Genomic DNA, 17,786 nt, shown 5'->3' with positions numbered 1-17,786 from the left:
CTTAGAAGCACCAGATACTGTGAGCTGCCAGTTTCAAGGACTTCTTCAGCTTTCCATAAAGGATCTGACATCTCTTGAGGAACTTCCATATCCTATATACATTCAGTCCTTCAGCTTGCTAGGGAGGATCTGCACTGCTTGGCTCTACACCAAACTGCTTAAGATTTCTCTGTCTGCCAACATTCGCAGGACTTTAGCTCCTCGAGTGCTGCAGTTGGTAAGAAAGTTGGTGAGAAGGCAGGCACAAGCGCCCAGCATCCCCATGGAGAGCTGGCAGCAGCGAAGGAGAGGGGCGTGCGTGTCCTCGGAGCAGCTGGGCTGTACCCAGCGGGGCTGCAGGGCAGGATGCACCCCTTTGAAACGTACACACCACGAGGATAGATCGCTGAACAGTCAGAGCAGATCCTCATAGTTGTTGCATTTTGTGGTGACCCGGGGAAAGGCAGTTAGTTTTGCATTTAGATGGGGTGGGTCTACCTCTGGTTAACTGCTGGGATCCACCTAGGATAAATTTTATCCAGTGAGTGACTGTGCTGTAAAAACTTAAGCGTGTGTCAACACTTTAACTTCCCATTCGTTTGCATCCTTTTACCATTAAAAAAGGCAGGAAACAAGCACACCGAAACAGTATGCCTTTTCTCTATTAATCACCAACTGTGTTAAATTATTTCCAGTTATCTGGACAAGAACACCAACACTTTGTCACCATCTCTAGGGACATTACAGTAGTTGTTCTATATACAGCCGAAGGACAGATGGCCTTTTTTTTTTAAAAAAAAAAAAAAAAAAAAGGTATGCTCCGAAACCAATACTGACACCTTCCTCCTCACCTCAGCCCTGTCCCCCAGACCCTGCCTGGGTCATCCTTGCGTTTACCTAAAACAAAAACTTGAGTTTGAATCCTGCCTTCACTTAGGCAGCTCAAGTGATTACAGGATTTGAAGTTAAAGAAAGACTTGAGCTTCCTGTCTTTCTTCCCACACATTAAAGAAGTTCAGGGACAGTTAGTTACCACTAACTTCCATAATCCAGTGTAGCATGGAAAAGGACGAGATAGTGCACGATGCACAAACTACAAGAAATAAAATTAACAGGCAAATCAAAATCCAGAGAGACTCCACAGTTCCTACAGGTAAATACTGGAGAGTTTTGTTGGTTTTTTTTTTGTCAAATCGGGAAAGCAAACTGTTGCAGAAGTCCATGTGCTTTGTGCTTTTACATTATTTTTTTAAATACAAGTCCGGAATAGGTTGTCACCTCCCAGGTCAGTGATACATCCCTTTGTCATGACATTGGTTTCAACGCCAGGTAAAAGCCCAAATCCTAGCGTGGGATTTTAACTCACTGTAGCCATCTGTTTCGAGAGGATTATATGGATTTTTTTAAAGTGCTAGACATGTTAAAAATAGCAGACAGTGGTTTCAAATGCTTTTTCAGCTACCTTGTGTTAAAAATACCACCTAAGCTTGAAAGTCAAAGATACATGACCCTATAAATCTGCTGTGCCCATTGATGTCCTGTGATATCTTAAAAACCCAGAAACATAATATTCTAAAAATAGGTATGTACAAGTAGCAGCCATTTATTAACACCTCCACATTTGTTTTTCTTGCCTACAAGAAGCATATAAAATCACCAGCTACGCTTCAGCTATGCACAGGATTTCATTTAAGAGTATAATTTCCAAAATGGTACAATTTAAAAGACTGGATTTTTTTTTTTCCAGGCAACTTAATGCTGAAGTTTTCCAAAGAACATTTGTTACCAAATCTCAAAGTGTTGTTTTGCTTCATGCACTTGCTGCACACTTCTGAAGAACAACAAGCTGCATACCCATTTCATTCAGGTGAATTAATAAATATCTTTTTTTTCTAATATGTTCTGCTGCTGAGCAACATATTTCAAGTCTTCTGTTGCTTAGAGAAGAAAAAAAAATCCATACACAAAAAGACTAATTTTGGTTCCTTTACTTCAGATGCCTGAAACAGATCTGCTTTCTGCCTGAGCTGGCACTTGCTCTGCATACATTGGGAAAAAATGTCTTTCATCCTATCTCTATAGACAGAGAAAAGAGCAATCGACTACACCACCCATATTCTGATCTACAGATTTTTATTTTACTTTATTGCTTTTTGACCAAGGAACCTGTACATTTTTTGTAGGAAAAAGAGAAGGAAGGAAAGAAGCATTATCATTCCCATTTGATCAAAGAGATTGTTCAGTTATTTGGGGTGCACAGTGGGCTTTTCATCCTACTAATATCACATCACTCTAACCCTAACTGAGAATGGTACAAGTGAAGCTAGAATCCATTACACAATTCCTCATTTTGAGAGGTAACAAGGAGCCAAACCTTCTGTTTCATAGTAATGGTACCTTCAGCTGTCCCTGCTCAATGCCATCTTTCTGTTTATACAGATCTGCTTTGCAACTGTGCAGCAGGAAGAAATGGGGGAAAGGAGGAGAAATTCTAGGAAATACATTCACAAGAACATTTCTATATGCAAATCTATTCCAAGTCTTTTTTTTTTCTCCTTCTTGCGTCATTTTGCACAATCTCGGCCCCTGCTTTTATTTCCCATTTACAAATTTTGGTCCCTGTACATACACTTTAAAAACTGTAGCAAGTCTGATTCTATTACACGGCTTACAAGTACATCACAGCAGTGGATAATGGCAAGAGAAGTCTAACGCCTTACTTGGTAGTATTTTCTTATAAAAGTACTGAAGAAATTGATACCAGCCCCATATTTATCTTTCATAATAAAAAAGCCCCCCCCCCCCAACAGGAATTTCCTGTTTAATTAGGAAATTCAATGAGTATGTTCTAGTTTATTTTGAAAAATAACCAGTTAAGGAATTATATCAACGTAAGCTCTAACAGCCTAAAGGCTTGCTCTGTTTTCTATCAATTCTCCGATCAAAGCCCTATAACAAAATCCTGTCTCTGTTTACATCCTTCAATGTTTTTTTATTACACCAGACTTCCCTATCTATATTGCAACATTGTCTGATTGCTGCAGAATTCCACTGCTTTTGCAACCAACATTAGTAATTCAGACAAACTCATTTTCCAAAAACTTTGGCAGTGATACAACAAATTAAAGCCTTTCCTTTCCCATCTTTCCCTACTTACACGGAAATGCGGTTGGTGGTCTCAGCTTACTGCCATGGCTTGTTCACCTCCCAGCTACTCCACAGCCCAGCATCCCCTTGCTTCCCTGCCTAAATCCTCCATTCCCAAGAAGAAAAGCCTACAACCTAAGCTCAAGAATAAAAACAGGAGATTCTTGTAACCGTCAGGGCAAAAAGCCAAGTGTATATGTACACTAATGAGTTATTAGATAGTGCTAGCAATCCTTTATTTCCAGGAGCACTAAGTTTCACCACCCTCCCAAATGCATCCAAAAAAACCTCCAGATAATTCACTGTCGTAATTTGATTTGGAGATTATTAAGGAACTTTCCACTCAATCCACTTTCAGAACAAGGCTGATATGACAGCCATGATTTATGCAAAAGGCAGTGGCAGACATCAGATCAGGCACCACAACACAAGGCTACACCTGGAGCTGCTGACCCCTCCGTTGCTGGCTTCCACCTCTCCATATCAGCACCAGAGCCCTGCATGCCAGGCACCAATGGACAAAAACAAACAAACAAACAAGACACACACAAAAAAACACTGCTGCAGCTGGCACCAGTGTTACAGAGGACAACACCACAAAGGGAAATAAGGGCCCGGTGATGGTGTTGCACATATAAAGCGTGCCAGCATCAAGCCAATATTAAATATCAGGCTACTTTTAGGTATGTTAAGTAGAACTTGCCATAGCACAGGAAAAAAGAAATTGAATATATTCATATTAATGAATCAAATGCATTTTCTTGTATTATTTCAGAGACAGCTGACAGCAAACAAAACAGACCCCAACATGGCACAGCCCACAGTTTATGGCAGAACAGCTCTGCCTGAGAGCTTACAGAGTAAACACACCAGGCAACCACTGAAGCGGAAAACAGGCATGCTGCATGACAAAACGTGACAGCAAAAAAAGCATCTTCATCCAAGAGAGCAAATTTACTCATTTTTAAATAATTTTGCTAGGCTTAGTCACCAGAAAATAAGCTAAGTGCTAATAAATGGAAAAACACAAAATTATACTCTTGCTTCCATGCTCTGCATGTACAAACTTGAATAACTAAAAAGATTAAGAGTTGCGAGTTGCAAAAAGCTCTGCTAATTCCTCATGGGGAGTAACTCCTCTCACAGAGCTTTCTCACTGCAGAACATCCTTCTTCAGTTGTCTTGCCCAGGGCAGCTAAAGAAAACGAAATTTTCTCACACTAAAGTTACTACAACACAACATCCCCGCCCCAAAAACCAGTTGCAGTTTTTGCAACCACAGTCCTTCACTTATATAAAAGATTTCATTACAGATAGGCAGGTCCCTTGCTGTTTTGCTTATTACCATCCTCTGTATCCATCAGTCTCACAAATTTGACGTTAAAATTAATTAAACTGACTGAATAGAGTTGTGAGCAAGTAGATATCTACAGTATATACCCAGAGTATGCCTACTTAGAGTCCAGAGTCGACTAAAAGAAGTCTGGTGCTTTGGAAAACAATCAGTATTATGTAGAAAGTTATACAGAGCAGATACTGAGGGAAGACAATAATTCATTCAAGTTTCTCATGCTTTGCAAACAGAATAGCGACATATCATCAAAACAGTCCCTTCTGAGCTACAAAACATCCCAAAATAACTTTGCTGCTTACTGTTACCATTGACTGCATAAACCTCCCATTAGATAATGTATCCTAGAAAAATCAAAATCAAAAGATCACTGCACTCAGATTACTCTTCCCCAACCCCCTTATCACATCAGACTCTTTAAAAATTAATCAGAAATGAAAGTAAATAGGGAAAAAGACTAAATGCACTCCCTGGCTAGAGATAACTGAGTTTTCTCTTTAAAAATTCTAATTGGGAAGCCATTTGAAAGGATTATTTCTGGAAATACAAAGGGTGAGCTGCTTACCTATTTCATCCATTATATTCAGTGCTGCACATTCGCTAGCACTGCAGAGGTCTACTGCGAGTCCGTAGCATGATCCGTATCACCTCATATGCACGACTTCGCTCAGCCTCCCACCCTACATTTAAAAAAATTCAGGCTGGCAATTATGCAAGCTGGGAGGAGAAAGAAGGAGACTTCATGGAAAGAAAAGGTGCAGCTTCAGGAACCGTGAAAGCGCGTACCATCAAAATAGCCCTTTGAGGTCAAATCTGACCCGCTCTCACCATTTCTGGCCCAACAAGCAATCAAAATAGAGTTTGCCACATCCACAGCATCATGAGATTATATACAAGGGCAGGGAGGGGGAGAAGTCTGCCGAGTACTTCCCTGCGCTCTGCGTCAATAGGTTTGGGCTTAGCCCCTGCTAAGCAGCTCAAGCCACCGGTTATTGGTGCTGGCAGCTGCCTACCACACTGCCCCACTTCCATCGCGCCGCACGCGGCCGGGAGGGAGGCCTCGGCCGGCCAGCTCCAGCCTGCCTCCAAGTAACACGGAGAAGTGGGGCAGCGGAGCCTCCATGTTTGCCTTGAACGGACCTTCAGCCATTTAAAATGACTCCTTGAAAATTCAGACAGCTTCGTGCAAGGATCACCTCCCAGCAATACTAAGAAACCTGAGATGCATTTCAAGATAAATAAAATACATTAAGATGGAATCTTGTTTTAGCGAAGGACTTTTGCACACGTATGCATGCAGATTGCTCTTTTAGGTATTTCCAAGATTTTAGTATTGCAACTTTATGTCACCTGGCATTTTGTAGGCATTGGCAATTATTGATGTGCTCCTATTGGCTTGATAACAAATGAGCTTTTTCACAAAGCACAGTGCAGTCACTAATGTCAATACTTTGTCCACTGCTTAGCAAGTCAGTTACTAGCAACTTGACAATGGCTACATTACTTTCTCCATTCCTGAAAAAAAAAAGAAAATAAAAAGCTCACAGAGTATCCAATCCAAACTAAAATACCTGTGCTAGAATGTCACATTTTCTATATGATGTTTTACATATGAGTATTTCGCACCTTACAGTGCTAAGTATTATGGCTAAACGTAATTCTTTTATGAGATTCCCTTATTATGAAAATTCAAGTACATAACAAAATAATAAAAAATGGATTTGGCACACCAGCAAGCTGGTGACACCTTTAGACCTCCCATTTCAACACCTCCAGCGTTACAAACACTCTGGCTCCACAGGAAGAGTTTGCTAAACCAAACCAGCGGCACAGGAGGGCTACCTCCCGCGGGCGCTGTGCCTGCTGCCCCACGGCGGTGCCCTCAGGAAGGCCGCAGCGGTCAGAGCTCGGGCCTGGCGTGGGGCTGGGGGCCCAGTGCTGCCACAGCCTTCCCCCCTACCCATCGCCAGCGATAGCCCCCGGAGCTCTAACCCCACCTCACCTCTCACTGCTCAGATCCAGGCCTTTACCTGAAGGCGCTTCTGTCCTCAGCCCTTTGTAGCATCTTGTTTATTCAAATTGCTGGCTCTCTGGTGCAAACCTTCTTCTTCATCCCCACAACTGGTACAACTGGGCCCCAGTTTTGGCTGGAGGACCTGGTTACCCCACGGCCGACAGGGGAATTGAGGCTCCAGAGCCCTTCCTGTGAAATTCTGAGCCTGAAGCTGCTTGGTTTTGTGGAACATTAGGGAGGCAGATTGCTAAACGCTCTGTTTTGAGTTTGCAACTCAAATTACAGAGTGTAAGCATCAATTATCTTTGATTATTAATACTGACATTTAATTATAATTAATTCTTCCATCCTTGTTCTAATGATGAGCAGGTAACTTGCTCTGCAAGAGGTCCCCCTGAGGTACAGCACATATTAAAGGATGGGAAGCAAACAAACAAAAACACTTTAAAGAAAACACAACAAGCTCATTCAGAACATGTCCAAAAAAACCCCATTGATAGTGACTGTGAAACAGAACTAAAAATCTGAAGAGAGAACAGGTTAAACCAAGCCCTTTGCTACAGTGCTTCTAAAAATAAAAACCAGTGTTTGTGTATTCTGATACATTCACATTGCTGTTCGGATCATAAGGCCTGAGGACGTAAAAGCTATTCTCTTATGGACACGTAAGGTAAATTAACTTGCTAATTCACCCTCTAATGCACAGTCCGCTGAGCACACAATTACATAAAAAAGGAAAATGAAATTTCATGCAGTCAAGCAGATTAATTTGTTTGCTTTGTAACATTACGTAGAGAGCTTTTTTTTTTTTTAATACTGATAAGTACATATACTTTTTTATTTTTTAAACTAAACCGCATCATTCATCCTTAAATGAGTCACATGCACAGCATGTATGCACGGAGCATATGCCATCCTTCCCTAGCACTGCCAGACAAAAGCTACATTGCCAAAAATAGCCACACAGCATGCTAGAGCCGCTGCAGGATGCCCTAGATACATTTAGGCCAGGAAGACTGAGCAGCCCTGCCGCAAGGAAGGGTTAGACACTAGCCTTCATAATGGGCCAGGACTGGCAAGAGGGAAGAAGCTGAATTTGCACCTTTGAAGTTAATTTTTAATAAACATGATTTAGCTGAGGTTAAAAGGGACAGTCATCTGAAAGCTATTTCCATGCAGAGCTGGAATGCACATGTATATGCACAAAACATAAGGGGAAAAGGGTGCACTAAAATACTTAGAATGTGTTGTTTTTACAAAAAGGCCAGGTAAAGATAAAGGTACTTGTTTGTTTGTTTTAATATTATACAGTATTGAGTTTACAGACTCCTGAGCTTTGATGGATGTTTTCTTTATTCGGTTTCATAATTTTTATTTTATTTTTAATGTGGTATCTTCCTACTTTTCTCTTTCTGCAGAGATTAGGAAAAGCTAACGGCTGATGTTTTTCCCCTTCAGGTTAGACCAGGTAAGAAGCTGGATGAGCTAAATAAGTCAGGACCAGCGTGGTAAGTGTTCAGAGGGACCAAAGATGGGTCACGCACCTCGGAGTGCCAGACCGGCCCCTCAGGCCCTCGTCAAACATCAGGCTAACCCGTGGCTTGCCTTCTCCAGCACCCCAGCGCTCCACTGAGTGCGTTGGAGGCAGCCCCTCGAGCTGAGGAGCGCCCCAGCCCCATGGCAAGAGGCGCAGGGCAGAGGACAGCAGCCTCTGGCGCTACCTCCGCCTCACCTCCTGGAGGAAGGGAGCGCAGGCTGGGCGAAGAGATCGCTGCCTGTATCAACTGACCGAGACAACATGGATTTCCCCGGATTAGCAGGGGTTCGCCCTCCACAGGCAGGCAAGGCTTCACCTTCAGGTGAAGCAGGAGGAAAAGAAGCGCAGCCTCCACCCGCAGCCTGCATGGCTAACCGGCAGGCCTTGCCACAGGCCTGTCACTCGAAGGGCTACCAGCCTCTCCTCTTCTCTGGATGCTGCACCCTCCAGGCTGCCTGGGATCGCTGCAAACAGGAATAGGAGGGATTCGACTTCTCTTCGCTCCCCGAGACAGTCTAGGGCTCCCATGTGCTAAAGTTCAGCCTTTAAAGTGTAAACATTAACCTACATTATCACAGCTTTTATCCTGCCCTCATAAAAGCAGCAGTACGATGGCGGCACTGTATTTGCTTAGTGGGCAAGCTACCGTTTTAACTCAGTGCTTAACTTTCTAGACTTAACTTCCATGAAGGTTCGGCACAGAAGGCGTTGAACAGACATGAAGAGAAAGAACGGGAAATCATTCACGGGGCTGGCAGGAGCTGCCGCTCCTGTTGGCCTGCATTTCTGACACAGCTACCATGCGCCTAGGGCGGCACAGATGGAGGAGGAGGAGGCTGCTTCGGCACAGACCTGTCTACACAACGAAAGAGGGCTTGGGAAAAGACGTAAAATACCAGAAAACCTGAGAATACCTGAAAAATTCAAGGATACGCTTTGCTGTCTATCTTTCACTCCATCTCCCTTTAAAGCAGTACAAAAGATTCCAGAGATAGCATCTTAAAAGCATTGTAAATAAGGAAATCTGTTTGTCCTTGCGAAGTTTCCTTCACATTTCAGCCTACCAGTATTCATCAGAAGACACTGATAAAGCATTATTTGACACAGTATTTAGGAACCCGGCCTCCCATTTTCTAAGCCTAAACCTCCTATTTGTGAGGAACAGCCTAATCCTGTGGAATTAATTAAAAACAGAAGTGTCACCATTTCCTTTGCATCTATAAATATCTCCATAATAAAATAGCTACCAATTACCTATCATACAAGTACAGGTTTATTCTTTTTTTTTTTCATTGCTCACTTATTAAACATGAATGGATGAATATTTTTTCATTGCTTAATTTCTGCTAATTAGCGGCCAGTCAAATTTGCAGGACTGGAAACTCTTGACAAGACACATGCTTCCACTGTAGGTCCTCACCAAACTCTTTAGTGCGTTAACAGAAAAAGCTCCTGAAAACCTGAACAAATCACTCCCCCCCCCAGCACCACCCAACCCTTACTAGTAAGAATACAACCTATTTATTTTCTGCAAAAGTCAGTATTCACTGTAGGGTGAGAATAAGTGGAAGTCAGGGCTCCTTGACTGTACTGACTGTACTGTTAACTTTGCTCCTGGCTTACTGTGTGAGTTCTGTCCTTTTATCCTATTCCCTAGAAGAAAAATAATACAGTTTTTATTGTTGTTGTTGCTTTTTAAAAGAGACTGTGAAACTCTCTCTCTCTATATATATATATTTACCCTGTGGTAAAAGTCACCCTTTTCTGGATCACACAGGTCCATAACTGCATGGGTGATGCCCTAGCTCCCAGCAGCAAGCTAGTATGTAAAACACCAAGGAGCTCAATTAAATCACAGCACTGGGACTCTCGGAGCATATCTCATATGTTAAATCACTCCCCTTACCCCAAAGAACATTTTCTGAAAAGAGCTGAGTGTGATGACACAAGACCTAAAAGAACAATGAGAAGATCCCTTCTGCCCTTTTCAGTTAAATCACTTCAAGGGCTGTCCTGGAACAAGCTGCTCAGAACATGCATAGCTAGAACAAGAGTACAGCAGGGTAATTGGCCAGCAGTGAAGGACAGCAGAAGTGCTCCACAGTTCCTATTCCAGGAACATGAATAATACATCTTTCTTCTAGTCCTCATAAGCCATTTGCCAGGAACAAGGCTTGTACATGACCCAGGCAGTCTGAGAAGATTCATCAGATGCTCAAGTGAGGTTGTGGAGTCTCCCTCCTTGGAGACCTTCAAACAATCCTCTGTGCCCAACAATGTGATCCAACTGTGCAAAAATAACCTTCTTCACCCACAATTACACATTCAGAACCTGCATCAGCTATGCTATTAAGAGCCTTAAGATACCAGTTTGGTTTCAAGCATTACTACGCTGAAGTGTTATATAGTTGTACACGTTTAGATTTCAGTCAGTCCTACATTCGCAGAACCCTACTTTAAAAAAAAGGAAACAAACAGCTATTTTGATTGACAACAGGGACTTCAGTCTGAGATTTGCTTCCCTCCTGTCCAGTGTTCTGGAGGAAGAGTGAATTTAAAGAGTTATTCCATAAATATTCCATAAATGTATGTACCTAAACAACGTCTGTTACACTGTTCAGTAGACAGCCATCAGGATAGTCATGGCTTCCACTGCTGAGCAAAATCAGGATACTTTTAGTTGCAAGAAGTTAGCATTAAGTAGTAGAGTATTTATGATTCATTAGTAAGAATAAAAACAGGGACAGAACTCAGAAGCTTGAAGTACTGTAATTTGCAGTTAGGTAGTATTAACAAATTAAAAATATTTCCATTTTATTACCACCATATTGCAGTTCCTACAAATGCATGCTAAAGAAATCCAAAAAGTTACTTTCAGTGGTACGTTATCACAGGAAAAATGCAGGAACTTCGGCTAGCAGTTCACAAGGTAGGCTCTTTTTCTTACAAAATGAACACATTTTGCAAAATAACTTCTCAGTGTAGTGTCACAAAATGTTATATGTGCACTACAGCACAGTATCCACACGCCCTGCTGAAGCACTACCACTCACGTTTGTTATAAGCACCTCTGCAACTACGTGTGACTACACATCCACGGGTTCTTCCAGGAGAACGATCAGGAACTGCACCTCGGGTGCTGGTGTGACTTCCTTCAAGAAATTCTCCTTTCTCCTAGGAGACAAAATGCTGCAGAAAGAACAGTCTCTTCTGCGTTTAGCAAAGCTGTATGTTTGCCAGCTCTTTGAGGAAAGAGCTCTGAACTGAGGAACAAGAACAAGAATTTTGGTAGACAAATTTTAGAAAACACATACTGTCAAACACAGCAATTACTCGACCTGGGAAAAGAGCCTGAATAACCATGGGACATTATTATTTGATTCAGTAGCAGAAGTAGGCACCTCATTACTCTCCAAGACGTTTTTTCAGGCAGTGGGGACGCTGCAGCCAAAGCCTAGTCTCAGAGCAGCAGCCTCATTAGCACAAGTTAGAGTACTTGCACCAAAACAAAACAAACCCCCCAAAACCTCCCAAGCCTTCAAAGCTAGCCAATGACTTTAGAGATGGGTTCATTATTTAATAATTAAAACTTTAGAAGCCACACACCAAAGAACTGAGTGTACCGCTGTTTTTGTGATGCCATCTCTAAGGCGCAGGCCAATGGCACCAGTACAATCGCTTTTAGCTTCTGTGTTCGAAAGTGCCAGCTTTATACACGCTGGATGACATCCAAACCCCATCATTTTTAACACCTCCCTCTCTGACTCATGATAACCTGCTCACAGTAAAGTAAACGCAGTAGAGTCGAATTGAGTCTACTCAAGGCCACCACAGCTCAAAAAGCACAATACCTTGATAGTCGGGCTGCAAAGCAGTCCATTTAATTCAAAAGATAACAAGATCTGAGAATCCAAGACTGGTGAGAAGCTAAAGTTTGGACTACATGATCCTAGAGGTCTTTTCCAACCTAAATGATTCTGATCCTGTAATTCCACCAGTTTCTTCAAGGCAGCTTCAGGTACGAGAGATATACCTGCCCTTGGAAGTTTTCTCATTCTTTGAGATGGATACTGTACAGGTACTTTCTTTCAAGCAACAATTAGACAACTAATTATTTACTTGCCAAATGCAGTTCAGTTCAATAAATAAGCTAGAGAGACCAAATAAGCAGCATTAAGCACTTTCAGCTCATTACCATGAGAAAAACTAAGTGCTCTAAGCCTGAAAACAGGAGGCCAAATTCACTACTTCAAAAGAATTACAGCGGGGACGAAGTTGGCCGAGCCTTTTTAGTGGTTTTGCACAAGCCTTATCTTAAACTTTCTTGCCAAAACAGACTTCTCTACAATTAACATTCGCCACAGGTAGCACCCCTTCTTATGACAGACTTAACTCTGCTCTAGCCATAAGTTACACCTAGAAAGGACAAGATGACAGCTCTGCAAGTCACTTGTGGCTTGGAGAAGAGCAGGCTATTTGGTTACAATCATCCCATCCAATACGCTGAAATCTTCAAGGTCACTAAGTCTTGTTTTTCCTCACACCTTTTTTTAATTCTCAGTTTCAACTCCCATTCAGATAGGGCTTTACTAAAATACCTTTGGAAAAGGTTTTAAGGACTATGGAAAGCAGCCTAGATTTTTAAATGCTCGTAAACTGAAGTGCTTTAGTGGAGCCATAGCGGGTGCCACCTGATACCACTGGATGTCTTATCAGCTGTGACAGCAGACTACAAAATTCAGTGCTTACCTAGGTGTTAACTACTACGGGCAGTGTTCTAGTAGGACTTTTCCCTACCATCTCAGAAGAAAAATACTTGAATTTTAACAGAGCAAGAACAGGATCTAGAATCTTGGTCTGTACACTTTGTGTTTCATTTTGCCAAAGCTTGTCATATGATTTATGGAGAGAGAAAGAGAGAGGGAGACCCTCACATTGTCCCAGTATGTAAGTGTTCCTACTTTGCTTACCTAGAGGGAAAAAAAAATGCCTTTGCAATGCTTATCTATTTTCTTCCTCAAATAATCAGATTTCAAGTACTGGAATATTTGTCAGTGATGGCTTGCAAAGCACCTCTGTCACAGCATGTGGTTGATTTGCTCAACTAAAGCATAAGACGTTATCCAACATTGCACTACTTTACAGCAGCATAAAGTAAAGGTATTTGGAAGGTGGCTTCAGCATGTGGAACTGGGCAGCAGTACCTGTTATATAACAGGAAAGCCAGATCCCACTGGATTTCCCCATTTAATGATCCAAGAGCACAATGCAGAATGAAAGTCTAAGCTATGCCTACAGTGATTTCACAACATCTTTTAATACTTGCATGTAGAAAAGTCTTCTCAAAAGGTTTACAGGCAAAGCATCCTGTCCTCATTTTGTAAAAAACAAAATAAAACTTTTTGTGTTATATAAATAAATATATATATATATATGTTATACTATGCTACATAGGAAGCACTTTTGGAGCATGCCATCTAATTTAAATACCAGAGCAAAATGACAACCAGATAGGCTGGGTCAAAAGAAAAGGCGAAAGTGCTGTACAGAGAACGGGAAGTCAGTGCACTGTTGCTCAGCCACAAGTAATTAAAGCTTCCCTGTCTGGCTGTTTTTCAGAGTAATATTCAATAATCCCTAGTCAGCCTGAAATATTCAAGTCAGATGGGAAAGCTCTTATTGTAATCACTGTTGTTAGGAAGTCCTGCAGAAATGAATTTCCCATCCCCAGAGAGGGAAACAGAGATCGTTCCTGTAAAATGTTATTAGACGTGATATTTGTCACAAGAACTTTGATGTGAAAAGGCACAAAAGGCAGTCATTGCAGCACAGCTCTCTGAAGGACTGTTAATCAATACCTGACTTTCCAACAACCAGTCTCAGAAGACAGTTGCTTTATAACTAAAAACACGCCTCCCCCAAGCAAGGAACATGCTTCTGTATGATGCGCTGTAGTTATATCATTGTGTTTTCTCTTGCCTTTCATGACTGTTGCTCATTCCCAGCTTCCTCCCTCATTGTACTTTCACATTCAGTGCCAAAGTGAGCAGGTCCTCAAGTTGGATGCTGTGTGGCAGAGAATCGGTTGTGAAGGGGGAAGAACAAAAGCTTTCAAAAATATTCAAGCCTCCCCGATACAGAAGGTTTTATATACAGGGGAACAAAAAACAGAAGTCTTACTTTGAATTACAGCTGTTGGATCCTGCTGACTCCACAGAGCATCCCACTTATTAGTATGCAGTAACTCTACCAACCCACTTCAGATACTCTACAGCATCATTAAAAAAAAAAAAAGTCTTAGCTGTGGTGAAGGACTGATGATGAGAACAGACGTCACCAACATCACAAACATAAGCCTTCTCCTCAGGTTGTTCCCTAGCCTGTTTCTTTCTAAAACTATGTTAGCTTACATGGTTTCACGAGCAGGCATCTCATCTCCAGAGACATCGCAAGGGCCAACGAGAGAAAGGTAATGAGCAGACGATGGTAACCTCTTTCACTAACACAGACCCCCCTCTTAAAGCTTTTGGTTCCTTACCAGGTAAAGTTTACAAGGCCCTATTTATGTTCCCCTTACTTAAACAAACAAAAAGCAGTACATCTGTCTGAGAACTCTAAAAACTGGCCTGCAGACTTCCACGTTCTGCCAGCACAGCACAAACCATCTTTCTCTGATTTATGGCAAAGCGCTACAGCCTCACCATCTAGGACTAGCGTAGTGATCAAGAGCTTGCTACTGGCTCTAGATCTGTTTTGGAACCAAGCCCTGGGACAATTTTAAGGAAGTTTCAAAATCAAGTTCTAGAGGAAGGCCAAAGGACAGCACTCTACTCAAAATTTAAGCTAAATTTTCACTGAGTGCCAAAGAGAACTTCTAGTAGCAGCAAGGCACACTGAACTGTTTCTGCCAAGCAATAGCAGGGCCTGTTTGCAGCATAAATCCCTGCTGTGAACACCTTGGGATCAGGAGCTGATTCAGAAAATCCAACACACTGCGACCACGGACACGCTGCCTTCATTTCACAGGAGATGAAGATGAGTCCCTCATACTGTGACCTTAAAAACTCCAGCCTTGGAGTGTTGCTCACTGTGTAGATGCTGCAAACAAGTGAAACCTGTAAGGATGGTGATTAAACAAATGCCTAACAGAAAGAGGAGGCGCCCATAAACATCACCGTGGTGCGAGGAACACTTTGGCTAACGTGGGTTAGAGCAGCAATCCAGGTAACTCACGGGGAGAGGGATGCTCACAAAAACTCCCTGAACACAAACTGAGAGCCATTTTGTAACTTAAATGTGCGAATAACTCGGTGAATAAGAAGCCTGGCGCAGAAGTAAATAAATGCATTATGCAATACTTCAGAAAAAGCAAATTGGAAGTGCGAGAACACACTGAAATGCTGATAACCCAGGCACAGTGTCAGGCACGTGCTGCTTGGTCTGCAGCCCGGTTTTACTGCCAATACCTCGCTCAGCAGCTGGTTGTTGCTGTCCTTTCTGGTTTACAGATGGCTGCTGCCATCTGCTTTTTCTTCACCCCATTCCTCTCTTATTTTGCAGTTCAGACTGCAACTAAACACAGTAGGGTAACGTAGCTAAATGGCTGCAGAAGCATTTCTTACAAACTTTAATCTTTCTTTTTTTTTTTTTTTTTCCTAGCAAAAGGGAATGCACGTAAAATGTGAAAGTAGCATTGTCTAGAGAGTTTGTGTGGACTGAAAGTCTAGGATGGGGTGCACATTCCTCACCTGCCATTTCTCAGTGAAATAGCAGTTGCAGTTAAGGAGCAATGGCAAGCAAGAGAGTTCAGCAGTTTGTTTTCCACCACGCTGCCACTGCTGCGCTCAGACGTTAGTCGGGTGCTAACTCCACTCACATCACACCTATGTGTCCTCCAAAACAGCTCAGACACGTTTGATCTCATTCATGGTTCCTCAGCATACGAGCCAAAATTTCGTATTGTAATATTCATTACTGCATTAGTCAGCACGCAGATAATGAGGAAACTGAAAAAGAAAAAACCCTAAAATTGGCTGCATAAATGAGTGATTCCTCATGTCAAGGGTGGGTAACTGGATAAACCTGCATTTCCAAAGCAGCTGTCTGAAAAGCTTTCTGAAACAGAATTGAGAAACAGGAGCTTTGTGTGCTCAGATACAACGGTGTGAACCAAGTTCAGTCAGCCGTTCCGTAATAAAACTTGCTCGTGCAGGAGTTTAAAGCGAAGCTGAAAAGGGTCTGGAACTCAAGAAAGGAAAACCAAGCCTTCCAGCAAACTTACTGATAGGTTTTAGGATGTTAGGAGATTTATAATCAGTTGAAAACAGGACTCCACTGGAGTTTTTACTAGTCAGATGGGCTCACCGCAAGGCATCAGCACTACAATCATATTCCCAACAATCAAATCAAAATTCAGAAATGTTATTTTTAAAAGTATGTTATTCTGCTTCCTCACTCCTTTTCCTCATCTCCTCTCGGCATACAGGAGATAAAAATCCTCCTTAGCACATTCTGTGCCATCCACCACACTCGGATCCTTCAGAGGCACCCCCGTTCCTGACAAGGAGAGGAAGAGCACATCTCCAGTACCACGCACCATGCAGTAGCAGGTGGCCACGGCACAGGGCTGCAGCAGGGCTCTCCTGAATACAAAGCTCCACTAGCTGGAGTATTTTTCCTAGCTGCAGGGGACTGCAGCGGCCCTAAATCTTGCTCTACAACACTCCAATGCTAAACTATAATCGTCACCAGATCCCAGGAGAGATCTGTGAGCAGTTGTACCTGGCATGGCAGATTGTAGGACAGGTCTCCCTGCATCTGCTTCAGATGTAAGAAGACAACCCAGAAGAAAGTTGATTGTGAAAGTCAACCTCCGTGTGAGGGACTAGGCCAATTAACAGGCATGACTGGAGGTTCAGACTGTAGCAGTACCAGAAAAAGAAAAATAAAGACTGGCTGTCATTCACCGGGCCTTCGGACCATGAATTAACTCTGTAAGTGTGTTAATGAGTTCCTTCTGGGACTCAAGTACCTTAAGTATTTCTCCGGGGTTGTTGAGGTTTTGGGGTAACTCAACTCCTCAGCAAACTGACTCTTTGCTTCCTCTTCCAAGCTGATTTTAAATCTGGCCTCCAAAAGACACTACTGGAAACAATTCACTGAGGTTAAGGGAAAACTGTAAATCCACAACCTGTTCCTGCAGCTGTAAAAATTGCTTAATCCCAACGAGAGACTAAGCAGCATGGGGGAATAAGAGCTTCATCTGCTGTTCCTCTGACGAAGCTCAGAGTCACTGTGACTTGTCACGGGCAACTCCCGCCTTCCCCGCAGCCAGCTGTACAGACACTAGTACCAGAAAAGGAGTGCTCCGGCTAGCTCTGCTATTCTGAAGCGAAGGACGTACCAACTGCAGGATTCCTGTGACTTGCAGTCTGCTGCTTTCCACATTTTGCTTCCCAGCAGTCTCAGACACGTGTGCTTGATTTGCTCAAGCTCTTGATTTCGAACCCCCTTTCCCTTGTTGGCACCTGCACAGATAAACTCCACAGATCAGAACGCCCCTGACACGAACGTGAAGCTACGGAAGCACGGGTGATCCCCGAAGAATAATGTGTGGCCTCTACAAAGCTAAAGGGCAAACCTAGGAAGGCCAGAAGAAAGTCAGAAGTACTTCAAGGCACAAACACTCAACCTGTCTTCCTGATTTTGGAGACATGGCTATGAGGCTGACATGCCTCATTATAAAAGGAGGCATCAGC

The 17,786-nt window shown here is 42.6% G+C and overlaps 1 protein-coding gene across 19 annotated transcripts in view; it reads right to left on the bottom strand.

Moving 5' to 3' along the window:
- Positions 1-17,786, bottom strand: part of MAP7 (microtubule associated protein 7) — a 111,688-nt gene that overhangs the window by 76,410 nt on the left and 17,492 nt on the right. For 2 of the 19 annotated variants that reach the window (XM_080585931.1, XM_080585928.1), the window contains exon 1: positions 5,043-5,130. The exons of 15 other annotated variants lie outside the window; for them this stretch is intronic. In XM_080585931.1, coding sequence (XP_080442057.1) covers positions 5,043-5,055 — 13 coding nt within the window. In that variant the 5' untranslated portion in view covers positions 5,056-5,130. Of the gene's footprint in view, positions 1-5,042; positions 5,155-17,786 lie in introns of those variants that run through there. 2 more of the 19 variants (XM_080585933.1, XM_080585932.1) reach the window with 2 other exon arrangements.

Source organism: Anser brachyrhynchus (assembly GCF_964034855.1).
Source record: "Anser brachyrhynchus genome assembly, chromosome: 3".
Classification (NCBI taxonomy): domain Eukaryota; kingdom Metazoa; phylum Chordata; class Aves; order Anseriformes; family Anatidae; genus Anser; species Anser brachyrhynchus.
The sequence above is the reverse complement of the archived record's forward strand: the minus strand, read 5'-3'. Positions and strand labels throughout refer to the sequence as shown.